Source organism: Leucopleurus acutus (assembly GCF_964270905.1).
Source record: "Leucopleurus acutus genome assembly, chromosome: X".
In the NCBI taxonomy this organism is placed as follows: Eukaryota; Metazoa; Chordata; class Mammalia; order Artiodactyla; family Delphinidae; genus Leucopleurus; species Leucopleurus acutus.
In genome coordinates, this window is record NC_139148.1 from 79,364,047 (window position 1) to 79,378,769 (window position 14,723).

General features: G+C 32.8%; 1 protein-coding gene across 8 annotated transcripts in view; it reads left to right on the top strand.

The window, feature by feature from the left end:
- Window positions 1-14,723, top strand: part of PCDH11X (protocadherin 11 X-linked) — a gene marked incomplete at both ends in the record, with an annotated part of 710,965 nt that overhangs the window by 510,238 nt on the left and 186,004 nt on the right. For all 8 annotated transcript variants that reach the window (XM_082865341.1, XM_082865346.1, XM_082865342.1 and 5 more), the window contains one exon: window positions 407-605. In XM_082865341.1, the coding sequence (XP_082721467.1) occupies window positions 407-605 (199 nt within the window). The remainder of the gene's footprint in view (window positions 1-406; window positions 606-14,723) is intronic.

Below are 14,723 nucleotides of genomic sequence, written 5' to 3' on the forward strand. Positions count from 1 at the left end.
ACAGATATAACAGTAAAATTTCATTATATTTATTCAAGTTTATTATTCAAAAAATGAAATCTTGTCAAATTATAGTTAAATAAATCCATGTTCAAATGATGATCAGAATATCCAATGTGCTCAAATGTCAATATGGGTGACAACCTCTTGCTTTAGAACAAGTTAACTTTTATTCTGCAACTGGATATGCCCTGTTAAAAAAAATATAATAAAAGCAATTCTGCTGCCAGGTAAAGCAGGTTTGAACACAGAGCTGACTGTTCACAAAAGCCTGAAATCGTTCACAACTCAAGATAATATTAATGTGACTTCACTAGATAGCTGAAATAATACATTTTCTAAATTGGATGTATTAAGCAATTATTCAGATCATAGCTGAAACCCTGTAATTTTCTGTCTTTTTCAGTCCCAGCGGCGTGTCACATTTCACCTACCAGAAGGCTCTCAGGAAAGCAGCAGTGATGGTGGACTAGGAGACCATGATACAGGCAGCCTTCCCAGCACATCCCATGCCCTGCCCCTTGGCTATCCTCAGGAGGAGTACTTTGATCATGCTGCACCCAACAACCGCACTGAAGGGGATGGCAACTCTGATCCTGAATCCAGTAAGTGATACCTCTCTAGTCCTGCAGTATAAATGGGCTTACTGTGTTTGAAAATCAAACAACTGCAGCCATAATAACATTGGCCATTTAATTATGTTAGTAACACATTTTCAAAAAGTAAAAACACAGAATTAGGTGGAAGGCATATATGCAGCAGTTTATCATTTTTGAAATATGTGATCACATCTACTTTGAAATTTACTATGAAATTTGAATAGTCATTTTGTTTAGACATAGAGTTTTCCATTTACCTATACATACATATGTATTTATATGTATATAATCAGCCAGTTTATTTTATTCATTTATTTCTGTACAGATAAAATATTTTTATAATTCATATAAAGTATTTTCTAGATTTTATTTTTAATCTTTAATAGAGATAAGAATCATAAACAATTAATTCTTTTTTGAGGAAATAAGAGATCCTGACTCCAAGGTAGAAGAATTGGTCTGAGGTTTTCAATAATGTATTGAAACCACATGCCTTAAGCCATGTTACTATTTAGAAAAACATTTAGATTTGGTCTCCAGACTGAAGGTATTAAAGGATATATTTTGCACAATCCAAAGATGTTGAACTCTTGAAAAGGATCATGAAGTTGATACTAAATAGAGTTCATTAAATTTATTATCTTGAACATGTATCTTGAACATCACTACTTCCTCATAATTTTGGGAAATACAAAATTTGGTAAGATTATACATATCTCAGAAGATTCTTGTATTTGAAGAATTATAAGTTGCCTCAGGTATGTTTTATGTACATAAATCTGTGTAGGTCCAAAAGAGCATATATGTGATAGAGAAGAGTCATAGGTATAAAACAAGAAGAAAAAAGGGACCACATAACATATAAAATAAATATAAAATAGAAATTTTGTAAGGTATTTTGAGCATTATGGATTGTATGGATATATAATTTAAATAAACCTCCAGTTTTGAGAACAAAATGGCTTCCCCATCATTGTATTTTATTTATTTATTTATCCCAACATTGTATTTTAATCTCTATTTTCTAAACTCAAAAAACTAAGGGAAATGCATTGGTTAAAGATCAGAATGTAATCTAAGACTAAGCATACAGAACCAATGACGGCATAACAAAATTTTTCTCTCTACAAAAGTAGACACTGGATATTAAAAGTGTTTTCAATATAAACATTTTAGAGACTATTTAGACACCAAATTCAGAAAGTCCTAAACATCTGTCTCTTTATTTAATTTTATACTTAAAACAATTTATCAGCATTCATTCTGAGGATGAAAAATTCTTCCATAATATGCAATACTAATCTACCTTTCATTTACTTATGTATAACATGATATAGTGACTTCTGGTAGAAATACATGACTGTGACTATATCTTCTGCTATAATGAACTCAGAGCCAATTTCTAATAAGAATATGGTCATAAGTTACAAATATGCATTAAGCAAAGGTATCTTTGTTCTTTTTTACTTCATAAGTTATTATTGTAATTGTAGGCCTATCTCTGCCTTGTTAACTGATAGAAATATATAGATGAAATAAGCATCATTTTTATAAACTAGAGAGAATTTATTCCTTTGCGTATGATGTGTTATTAAACCCTTTTCTTAGAGGATTGTACAGCAACAATTAAAGAATAAACTCAAAGTAAGCATCCACAGTGTGGATCTAACCCTGAAATAAATTTTCAAGCCGAATGAGACTAAGATGGTATATTATTGATAGTAATAGGGGCAGAATTGGTATGGGCTAGAATCTATTATAAAACATTTAAGGAGCTTCCCTGGTGGCGCAATGGTTGAGAGTCTCCCTGTCGATGCAGGGGTCACGTGTTCATGCCCCGGTCTGGGAAGATCCCACATGCCGCAGAGCTCCTGGGCCCGTGGGCCATGGCCACTGAGCCTGAGCGTCCAGAGCCTGTGCTCCGCAATGGGAGCGGCCACAACAGTGAGAGGCCCGCGTATCGAAAAAAAAAAAAAATTCAAATGCAGAGTTCTTTACAGGACCACATTTTATTAGTAGTTAAGAGTGCAAGTATATACCTGAAACTAACATAATACTATAAATCAACTGTATTTCAATAAAAAAACTGCAAGTGTTAGTAACAATATAAGAGCTTTATTTATTTTTTAATTTTTTTTTGCGGTACAGGAAACATTTTTTCAGGCAAATTTGATATACTAGTATTGTGTTAATTATTCATCCGAAAAATTCAATGAGAAAATACCATTCAGTTTGTTAGAAAGAATAATAATAATGGTATATATATTTAAGGGGCCAGTAGCCGTTACTTTTCCAAAAGATGTCACAGAAAATCATCTAAATCTATAATTCAGCAAATGTTACCTATATAAATGTTAATTAGGTACTTTTGTTTGTTGCCAAATTTGACTTCTTAAATCCTCCGATATTTTTTTAAATGCATTTTTGAGCAAAGCTACACATCAATTCCCATACCACAACAGAAAGAAAAGTGAATGGCTGGGCTTCCCTGGTGGCGCAGTGGTTGAGAGTCCGCCTGCAGATGCAGGGGACACGGGTTCGTTCCCCAGTCCGAGAAGATCTCACATGCCACGGAGCGGCTGGGCCTGTGAGTCATGGCCACTGAGTCTGCGCGTCCCGAGCCTGTGCTCCGCAACGGGAGAGGCCACAACAGGGAGAAGCCAGTGTACCGCAAAAAAAAAAAAAAAAAAAAAAAGTGAATGGCATCATTTTGTTAATATTGTTATGTGAAACAAACAGGAAATGCATTCAAACTGAGAAAGAAAAGTTATGCTGCTTTTAAAGGTTAATTATCCACCCAGGCCAATTCTGTCTCAGCTGGCTATGTATTTGAAAGATAGTTTCCTAAACTGTGTTCATTCTTAGCCTGTATAGTAGTGTCAGTCCAGGGAGGGAAAAGTAAAATAAATAAATAATTTAAATCAGCTCAACAAACCTGAAGTCACGGATTTCGAAAGATAAACCAATCAGTATTTCTAAGGAGTGACATTATCAACTATCAATTGTATTTGTTCTGTCCCACCTGGAGGAAGGGACTGAGCTCAGTGCTCCTGGATTCTGAAGGTATAAAACAAATGTCTGCTAATTTTCATTGCCTTGACAATAGACAACAACATTCAGCTTTATCCATCTATTGAAATAAAAAAAAAATCCTTCACATAGAGTAATATTTTTTTAAGCTAACAATAATATCAAATAAGTCACTTTTATTGATTCTCACAGGGAAATCATTGCAGTCATGAATACTGTCTGTGACTACCAGCTTATTTTAGTCCCTGGTGTGTTATATAAATAATAGTGTATATAAATAGATTAGAAAGAATGGTTCCACCCAAGAGTTCAGCTGTCTGCCATTGCTTGGGAACGAATAAGGCACACTTGATAGTAGTTGTATACTAAATGAGCTTAGGCAGATATAAATAGTGATCTAGTGGCAGATGCTCTGTAATTTGTATTAATTTTATCACTTAAATTGACATGCTTTCAAAAACTCAATTTTTTTCTTTTCATACTTACGAAAGTTAAAATATATATCTTAATAAGAAAATGGGTGAAACAAATCCTACTGCACCATCCTATCATATCTAACTTTCCTATACAGGAAATGCAATCACCATACAAAGCAATCAAAAAGTGACATCTCATTTGGAGTATCTAGGCTTTGTGAAGTCAATGAAGGATTTATACTAGAGATAATCTAAAAAATAAAAAAAGAGTCACAAAAGTCATGGATCAAGATGAAAAGTATACCTCTGAAGTTGGAAACTTGAAGACATTTACAGGATTCCATTTGGGTGACAGCCTTTAAGATGAGTGTATCTTTAGTATCTTAAATCTAATATGGATTAGATAGAGTTTTATCAGTCAAAAGCAGGCCACTCTAAGTAAAGCAATCTCTTATCTTGTTTTTTCTGTTTGAAAATGACAAGCACTAGAAGCTTGGCACAAGCTGCCAATTGAAAGCCAATGCCATAAGGTCTAGAATGTCAGTAAGCTTGAAAAACCACCTTCAGTGGCAGAGAATATGTGGCCTTCTCTTCACAATAAGCCTTCCTTTGTGTCTAAATTTTTATTAGGCTACCTATACCACATAATAAAGTTCATTTGACATTTATATTTCTGTTATTTATGAGCCATGAGGCAGTTCTTTTTATGACCTTCTTCTGTCTTTCTTCTGCTTTTTTTTATCTTACTCTTACTTCTCACTTTGCCTATAAGACAAGAATGTTTGCCATGTGTTCTTTTTTGTAGTTCTTTGAAAGATAATACAATCAGTCATGCAAGATGCAACTTTGGGGTGACTTGGACTATTTAGTAGTATTAGCCATATACCAATTTCTTGTCTTAAAATAATTTATAAATTTTAATGAATGAGAAGCACTATAGCAATATATTTTGTCCCCATGACACTTTTAAATTGTACAGTAACTTGCAAGTCTCATAACTGCTTGCATCAACAGAACACTCGACAACTAGTAAGTATATCAAGGAAATCATTAAATAATGAATAATTATAGATGATCTATCTTACCATGATTTCTGCAATTTGTTAATTTACATCTTTATCAAATGTTGAAGATTCCCAGTAGAGAATAGAAGTGACAGTGTTTGCTGAACCAATTTTTCCCCATTTTAATCAATAATCTTAGTAATTTTTGTCCCAGTTCCACTATAATAAAAATAAAGTACATGATCATCTGGCACTTTATCAATCTTATATTGGAAAAAATGTGTAGGTTACATAAAAAAGTTCTTCTAAGTAGTATATATGAAATTAGCCTTTAAAAGTATATTTTTTGTCAGAAATTTCTTCTGTAATATGTATAGTTCTCAAAAGCAATGAGAAAACAGATGATTTTAAATATTACTTTGAGGTATCTATGTAAATCATACTTTTAAAAAATTTGGATGTTGACTAATAGTTTTATTGTAATACTTCATTTTGTAATCACTATCCATGAAATATTTTTACCACAGACCACAGTACATCAACTCATTTAGGCCATTATTTTGCATATTATAGGGTTCTAATTCAGGCACTGCAATTAACTAGCTATGTGGCCTTGGACAGGCATTTTAACCTTACTGAATCTTCTTTTCCTTAGCTAAAAAATAAGGGGATTATACTGATCTCTAATGTTCCTTCTAGGGTCATAATTTTGTAACTATTAAAATCGCAAAATGTACATGTTCAGATGTTGCCATTTATATAGTCTTTGAATTTCAGAGCTCTAAGGGACCTTAATGCCATTTAGTCCAACTCCCTCATTATGCAAATGAGACAACTGAGATTTAAGCCTTTTAAGCAATAGCTTAATGTCCTAAACCAAGATTTAATGTTTATCATGTTCTAAACTAGAAGAGTCACTAATGTTGGTAAGCAGCTACTTTTTGTAATTTAAATGAAGCAACTTGTTGAGAATAGACAAGTATAAAATTTAAATATTTACCATCCCTCAAGGGGAATGTTATAATATATCCATATGGAAATATTTTTAACATATGTGATGAGGCCTTGTATTAAAATTTTAAAATGGTTCCCATTTAGCATCTTATACAACTGAAAGGCAATTGAGCAATATGGACTGATCATTTCTAAAATTACTATTAGTGCTAACCAATGAAAGTTTTATAGGGAAAATTGAAAACATGCTGAATCTTAATGATTGCTATGTCAGGAAACTAGCTAATCTTTACTATGATTATCTAACATACATAAATTTTGATTGTGTGTGTGTGTGCATGCATGTGTGTGTGCATACTACTTACAGAGCAAATTGGGATTAAAAATTAATTGTACAAAGTTAATTTCCTCTGACTAGGGTGAAAAGTACATAAAAAGGATCTCAGGGGGGTGAAACAGAATGAATATGTGAACATATCCCTCATCCTTTCTGCTGAAAACTCAACTCTTCCTCCATTCTGAAATTCCTGTCATTCTATCCTACTTCAATTTCCTAGCAGAATGTTGAAGTTATAATTAACAGGGAAGTGATTTTGATAGACTCAAGTCTACTGAGTTAATAGTGTGCCGTATAGTAAAAATATTTGGAGAAAACATTATAATAGTCTTTTATGGACACTGATCAGAACTGTAGATAAAGGCATGATAACTTTTAGAGCTATAAAGCAGCTGTACTCTGCTCAAACTTTTAAATTATGTGAAGAAGTTTGTCTTACCTAGAAAGTATGTTTGCTTTTGTTTATACTAAATTGATGACATGGAAGTTAATCCTCTGGATTGAGAAAATCACATTGAAATTAAAAAAAATATTTTGAGAAAAATACTTTTTGGTCTTACAAATAGCATTATTTTTACAGCTCAAAATTATCTAAGCATGTAAAATATGATGATTTTCATTTGACTTTTTGATATTCTACTCCTATTCTTTGGCTCATCAGCAGTGTAGCACAAGGCTCACTGGCACATTATCATTTTTGTTTTAATGGCCTAGTTTTCCAGGGTTGGGGTCAGATCAGATTTACTTACATGTATATCTATGCATGGAAATTAATCCAAAACTGAATTGCACAATTCCTTCTTAATTGATGGTTCTATTCAACTACACCCTGCTTATCTCTTTTTGAAACATGTGTTCTCATAATGTATAAATACTTCTTGGCTTTGATTTGAAGGAGAAGCCAATCTTGCAGAGGCACGTACATGTTGTCTAAGTCATTTTAAAGAATGTAGCAAATTAATCTTTAGCAAATTATATGACTAAGCTAAATATTAACAAGAAATTCAGGGATTCTTTGCTTAATTCAAACTCCAGTTACAAGGATGCAGTACTCATCTGAGATGTTTTTGAAATATGAATGCACCAAAGGCCTTTTCAATTGTTGGATTATCATGCTTTTTATTGAGCTGTTTCTGTTTGTTTTTTCCTAGAGATCATTTTCTATAAAATGTAGTTTTACAAGTTTAGAACTATTACAAACATTGCAATACTAATGTTTTGTCCTCTTCTCCAGTGCTGATTCTGAGTTGAATTGGACAGGAGAACAGGATATATCAAAAACTTCACACAGGTATCTGTTTTTATTCAAGTAGAAAATTGGAATTTGGGGATTCAACCAGAAGTAAATCCAAATATTGAAATTCCAATGAAAAATCCCATCATATTGAACTATTAAGACTTCCCTTCTGAAAGAACTAGCCATTACCTTTTTGCAGAACAACTTAGCTTCCAAAATATAATATCTGAAATCCAAATATCATGAGGAAAGATCTTAAACACATTGAACCCAATTCAATACCCATGTAACTCTTTGAAATATCCCCTCAGGGTTTCAAAGGATATGAACTGTGGCTAAGTAAAAAAACCTTTCATCTAGAAAGATCCCATAATACCCAATAGTCTGAAATGAATCTGTCTATACATTATCACTCAATATAGGAAAAAAGCAGATTGCTTTTAGGACAGAGAGTGAAAGACCACGGCATAGGTAAAATTAATCACACATTTTAAACTGAGTTTTCTGAGCTGTTTCAGCAATACTATTTTTGCAAAAAGAAAGAAATATTGGAGCAAATTCAAGCTAAGACCTTAAGAGACTTTGATTTTTAAAGACATTGATTTTCTTTGTTTGCCCACTCCCAGATAGGTTTTTTTTTTCCTGAAATTGAAGAATTTTAACTCTCAGAAGATTAAAAAAATACATTAAGATGAAGTGCAGATATGTTTTGTCTTCTCCCATTTCTGTTTTAGTCTCACGTCTACAAGTGAGACTAGCTGCTGTTGTAATATGTATGATTAAATAATTAGTTATGAAAAGAAGCATTCTAATGGGATGGGGCCAGACTACTTGATTAGACTCAGTCCTGCAACTCACTAGCAATATGACATTTGACAAGAAATTTAAGTTCCCTGTGACTCAGTTTTCCTCATTTTTAAAATGGCAATGATAACAGCTGTCTCACAGTATTGTTGTATTAAAGGAGTGTGTGCACATGTATCTGAGTATATACATATACTTAAAGCATTTTACAGGATTTTTTCTTGGGATAATGCATATTCTCACACAGTACTTTCCAAAGTTTCATGCACACACGCCACTTGGAGATCTTGTTAAAATGTAGACACAGTAGTCTGGTGTGGGAAACTGAGGTTCTGCATTTCTAACAAGGCCCCAGACAATGTCAATCCTGCTAGTCTGGGAACCTCACTTTGATTAGCAAAGTTCTAACAAATGTGTTGAGTAGCTGACCAAAATAGAGATGAGGGAGAGCAGTGCAACAATTAGCCATGATGAGTTAAGGCATTAAAATAACTCATGATGATCTGTGATAAAGCCTCAGTGGAGGTTCTGTTATATTTTAAGAAATATCAAAATTTACTGTATTGGAGTTTATATTGTATACACTTTGGGATAAATCTTGTACCGAAGTGTAGAAAAGCCTTCTAGATAGTTTTGAAGTGTTAGTATGTACTCACTTGGTTCTTCAACCAAAAGATTGTCTTTCCTTACTGTCTCTTCATACACACATAGGTACACACACACACATGCACATACAAGTGCACACATCTTATTTTTTTGACAATTCCAATTTGAAAAACAATATTCTATTTATATGTCACCATGTCATCTAGGTGAGGATAAATGCTCTTTTTATTCTAGGTGTGCAGCTATATACAGGCTCTCTATTTCTGGGAAACTTATCAGAACAACAGGGCAGAAAGGGCATTAGCAAAGTAGAGCACTAGCTGCACAGTCAACTAATCGACTCAGCAAACATCTTATATGCACGTGCAGTCATTAAGCTTCCCATTACACACAAGCTGATTAAGAATCCTTCTGGATCATTGCTCGTGTTGATGGTCTGATTTCTGTGAACTATTATCAGAATGGGGAAGATGAATAAAGAAGTCGAGAAAGTGGCAAAAAGTAAATGCAAAGAGACAGATAAGTTTCCTATTGAATGTGGGGTGCTGTACTGTTTTATTTGACTACTTTTGCATGTATCCAGAAGAGTCTGTGTTTTGTGTATGCCTATTGAATCATAAAAAGGAAATGTCCTGTTGTTAAAGTCCTAATAGTTTTGAGAAGGCATATTTGCTTAGCAATTCAATGTGGATATATTCTCTGATAGGAACTTTGAGTAACTGCTCATTATGTGTGAGTTTTATTTCTTTCTTTATCTCATTGCTCACTAATATATCCTAGTTTAGTTCGAAAGAGTGAAGAATTATTGACTGATCATTTGTTCTTGCATCATGTTTTATTATTATCATTCATTTTCTTTGCAATCTTTCTCTGTACTCTCCCCCTCCTAGTTTGTTTTAGGAGGCTCTATGCCTCGAGTCTAATGGACATAAAATGAAGGGAAGTCTGTGATTTTAGTATGCATGATGCTTTCTGAATATAGATGCTGAGGGAAATTGTAGGCAGATGTGTTTTCATCTCTTATGGTATATGGCTTTTTCTATTCCACAGTAGGAATCAAAGACAGCCAAATTCTATTCAACATTGTGACTTATTTGAATTAAACCTTCATAGAGTTTAAAATATATTAATGATTTTATTTCAAATTGTTTTAGAATTTTCAAATTAACTATTAGAACTTTTCCCAGAAATGAATAGTTTAGGATCCTATCAACAATAGCAGTAGCAGCAGCAATAATAATCATAAAGTCAAAAGTAAAATGTTCATGTTGAAATTTACAGAGTATATACTCTTCTTTGTAAGTGGGTGGATTGATATGTTAGAAGGGGTAAATGGAGAATATGTTACTGCTGATTTGTAGATCAGGCTTACCCTCACACTCCTTAGGCATAAGTGCAAATAAGTATTCCTCCCCAGGGTGAGGATTGAACATACTGAAGATAAAGCAAACTAACTTACTCTGAGCATGAAGAAATAAAAAGAATACTTGCCATTTTTATAACTTCCCATCATTTTCAGAGACATAAACCATCTTTAATATTCTGTTTTTTTAACTTTTTTTTTTTTTTTTTTTTTTTTGCGGTACGCGGGCCTCTTACTGTTGTGGCCTCTCCCGTTGCAGTCGGAGCACAGGCTCCGGACGTGCAGGCTCAGCGGCCATGGCTCACGGGCCCAGCTGCTCCGCGGCATGTGGGATCTTCCCAGACCTGGGCATGAACCCGTATCCCCTGCATCGGCAGGCGGACTCTCAACCACTGCGCCACCAGGGAAGCCCAATATTATGTTTTTATTGCATGAATATGGCAGCCCCATGTTTTTGCTCCATTACAAAAGCATTTCATTGTAAATCATGTTTCTTAAATGCTCTGTGCAATGCCTGTATTATATGAGACCAAGCCATTTTATTGGAATATTTTAAGGTGATTTATTGCAAGTAAACCCATGGCAAAATGTTATTTCTTAAAAAAAAAGTCATAGGTGAGCACAAAAATATGTTTTTAATCAATGAAATTTCTTTTAAAGTATTTTATCTTGATATAAGTAAAGAAACTTCTGTATATCTGGAACACTGAATGCCCTATCAAGACTTCAGTTTGTGCTGATTTATAACAAGTAATTATCTAATGAAGACAGTGTTAGGCATGTGTGAAAGTTATTGAAGCAATGATTTGCCGTTTTGACAAATTACTGTAGATCAAATGATAATGCCTCATTTATATTCTTTCTCTTCTTTCTTGAATCTACGTCCTTAAGCAAATATAGAAATGGCTTTTAAGGGAAATACTCATTTGCATGGAAAAGTAAATGGCCCTCAGATGGATACATGAATTAATCCTTAGTGTCCTCTTTCAGTTACTCCTTCCTGTTTTTGAAGGAAAGAATAATTTTCTTATCAAATTAATAGATACATGTCTACTTGTATAGACATGGAAAGAACAAGGTTAAGGATAAGGGGGACAGAGATATAGAATTTGTCAATAACTCTTTGTGCCCTTAAAGAGGTCAGTTATTCTCTTTAGGCCCATGTCACATGTTTGTAAAATAACAGGCTTGGAATGACTCTATAATTTTGTTGTTCAATTTTCCCATACACAATATTATATTCTGCTTAGGTAGCAATTTAAAAATTCTCTACTTTTTTCTGTTACATTACCTTAATTTGTTAATGTTGGATAATAACTATCACTAATACCTGTTATTCATCCCAAAGGATTGAATTTTAATTTTCTTTTTTAGCTAACAAAATAATGTGCAGTGTTAAAAATATAATAACTTCAACATGAGGGTGAAATCTTTAAATACCTCAAAAATTCACCAGCTAAATACCTAGGAGAATATCTTACCCAGGTTAAGCCTTAAGGGAAATTCTAGTAGACCAGTAGGTATGATATAACTTTAGAAAATATTAGAGAAAATAAAGAAAATATTTTCAGTGATCACAGGCAGCAACAAAACATTTTTATTAAAATATCATTAAAGTATTCTACTATACATGTCGGTTTATTATCGATGATTCATAGGTACTGAATTAATCATGTATAAATTTAGGGAGATAGAAAATTTCATAGGGAATTCTGATAAAACGTAAGGTGCTTGCAGTAGAAAGTATTACCTAAGGAGAATCATTAGAATTTGAGAAATATTTATTTTTCCATTTTAACATTTTACAGCATAACTCAATCCGAAGAAACTATTATTTTTCATGAACTATTTAATTTATTTACAAATACAGGTGACACTCTGTTTTGTGCTGCTTTAAAAATAGAGGGAGTAGTTGTTGGTGAAATGTTAAATAAATAGTCTACATCTATTATCTGCCCTATAGAATTGGCTCCTGAAGCACACCATTCCACTGCTGCCCACTATCTTATCAGAAATACCTGAGGCTTTTATGGCTTTTTCTGTGGATGTTTTGACCACACAGCTTTCCTTAGATCTTAACACCAAATTTCACAATTGCTTCATAGGCAAATAAAAGATGAACAATTAACATTGTTTTTTCAACTGATTTTACTGCATTTCTTCTTTTATATGTGTTTACAATTTCAGACATTTGCCAAAGCAGACACATATATATCATCTTTCAGTATTTTCTTTCATTGGTTGGAGAAAGTATCATCTAATCAAATGTTGGGATAAAAAATACTTTTTCTCCCTGTAAACCTGCCTAGGGCTTATACTTTTTATGGGTTAATGATAAGCCTTACCTCTCACCTGCGGGTTGGTGAAAAGAGATTATTATTTCATTAGATTTCATTCGGATGGGAAGGGAGGATGTATGTAGTTAAAGACAAAGTTAATTACACACTACTTTCTTTTTTAATATACTATGAAAAGACTTGCTTCATTCAGCACAGGCCTACTAATAATGTTTAAGATTATGTTTTTGTTGGAAGATATAGTACAGGTAAGAGAAAGTAAAGAATACCCTTATGTGAACATAGGCTCTCACTGGGAACAATTAAGTACTCTATTTATACAACACAAATACACACACACATATATATATTTTAAATTATGCTGTGTATTTTGTGTTATTTCTGCATTGATTCACAAAGTTCTTAAGGGCCCATGGAAATAATATATTAAAGACTTATTTTACATATCTGACATAACCCTGGAGCCAAATCACTTTAAAATATCTTAAAATACATTAAAATATTTTTTCTAAGAAAAGTAACACAATATGCTCCAAAGAACTTGTATTTTGTTCTCAGGCCATTAATATGATGAAGGTATGGTGAATTCTTGATAGAGTTTTCAGCACAATTTCTCATACTCTTAATACTTACCATCCAAAGACTAATACAGAGGTTGCACCCATTGTCATGACTTTGGTTTAATGGATTATTTGTAAGTTATGTACTTAAAAGTCTTGGGACTTTAATCCAGGTTACGCTATCCATCATGTTTAAAACCCAGAGCACTATGAAATTTTCAGTAGAAATGATGGTAGGTTCTTTAAGTTTGTAAAGAAATTTTAGTTTGATATAATATCTTCCATTTTTAAATTTGCATTACAGAATGATAGCTAGACTATCATTACTCCTGATAACTCAATATTAAACAACAAAGTCACTTTTTCTCTGAGATTATGGCTTACTTCTGATGTCAGCATTACTTGTAAGGATGATCACTGAATGTATTTCATATGATTTTCAAAAAATACTAAATGTCATTATCTGTAAGGTTTGTTTCTCTTCTGCTTATGTTTCAACTCCATTGAAAATTAGTGGCAAGTTTTACAGTAAAACCTACCTGACAAATATCACTCATACATAATGTAAGAAATAAATACCTTGGGTAGGAAGCTCATTTTTAAAAGGGAGGAAAATAAAGGAAATAAAAATCATAGCTAAAATATACCTTAAGAAGATCAAGCTATGGTGCTCACTTCTATTTTTTGAACATTGTATAGAAACTAAATTTCCTTTTGAACTTCTAGATTCCTTTTTCCAATCTAAGCATTTATCAAAGGGAGAGATATAATGATGATGAATGATTTTAGTAACATTTTATACATATAACAACAAAACAAAACAGCAGGTTGAAAACTAAATGTACTAGATTTTTATAGATTATAATTAAAGGTGAATAGTGCATTTAAATCCAGGAAATCTTACTGCAATGCCTTTGAGTTACTGATAATAGCTTCCAAAACAAAGTAATACACTGAAGAAATGATGAACCATAAATTACTAAGAAAATATAACAAGTCCATTTTTATGCAATTTAAGGTAAATATGACTTAGATATTTAGGCAGAGGATTACTGTCTGTCTTGAGATAATGAAGCTTCCTCCTATCTTAGAAATTTCCCTGGGTTTCATATGAACTCAAATCAGTCTGAATTATTAATTTACATCTAGATCTTCAAATTTAAAATCTACAAACTTCCTATTTATTTTGGTTCAAAACATCATGAATTGTTGTTTGTATTTGAGTACCTATGTGAGTATCTGTTTACATGTGTGTTCAGAGATATGGGTGGGATATATACTTGCTATTTATTTTGTAGAATGTGAATTTGTAAGTCACTTCATGCATTCCTCCCATGAGTTTAAAAATAAATCTCTTCTGCTTGCTAAATCAGGTTGTAAATACCTCATTTAGTCTGCTACTACAGTAACTCATAAGAAGAGAATGGTTGCTTTTCCATATTTTACCTCTGGCCTCATCTTATGCCAGTGACTGCTGATTATAAGTACTATTAGTGAAACTGAAATCAGCATGGAG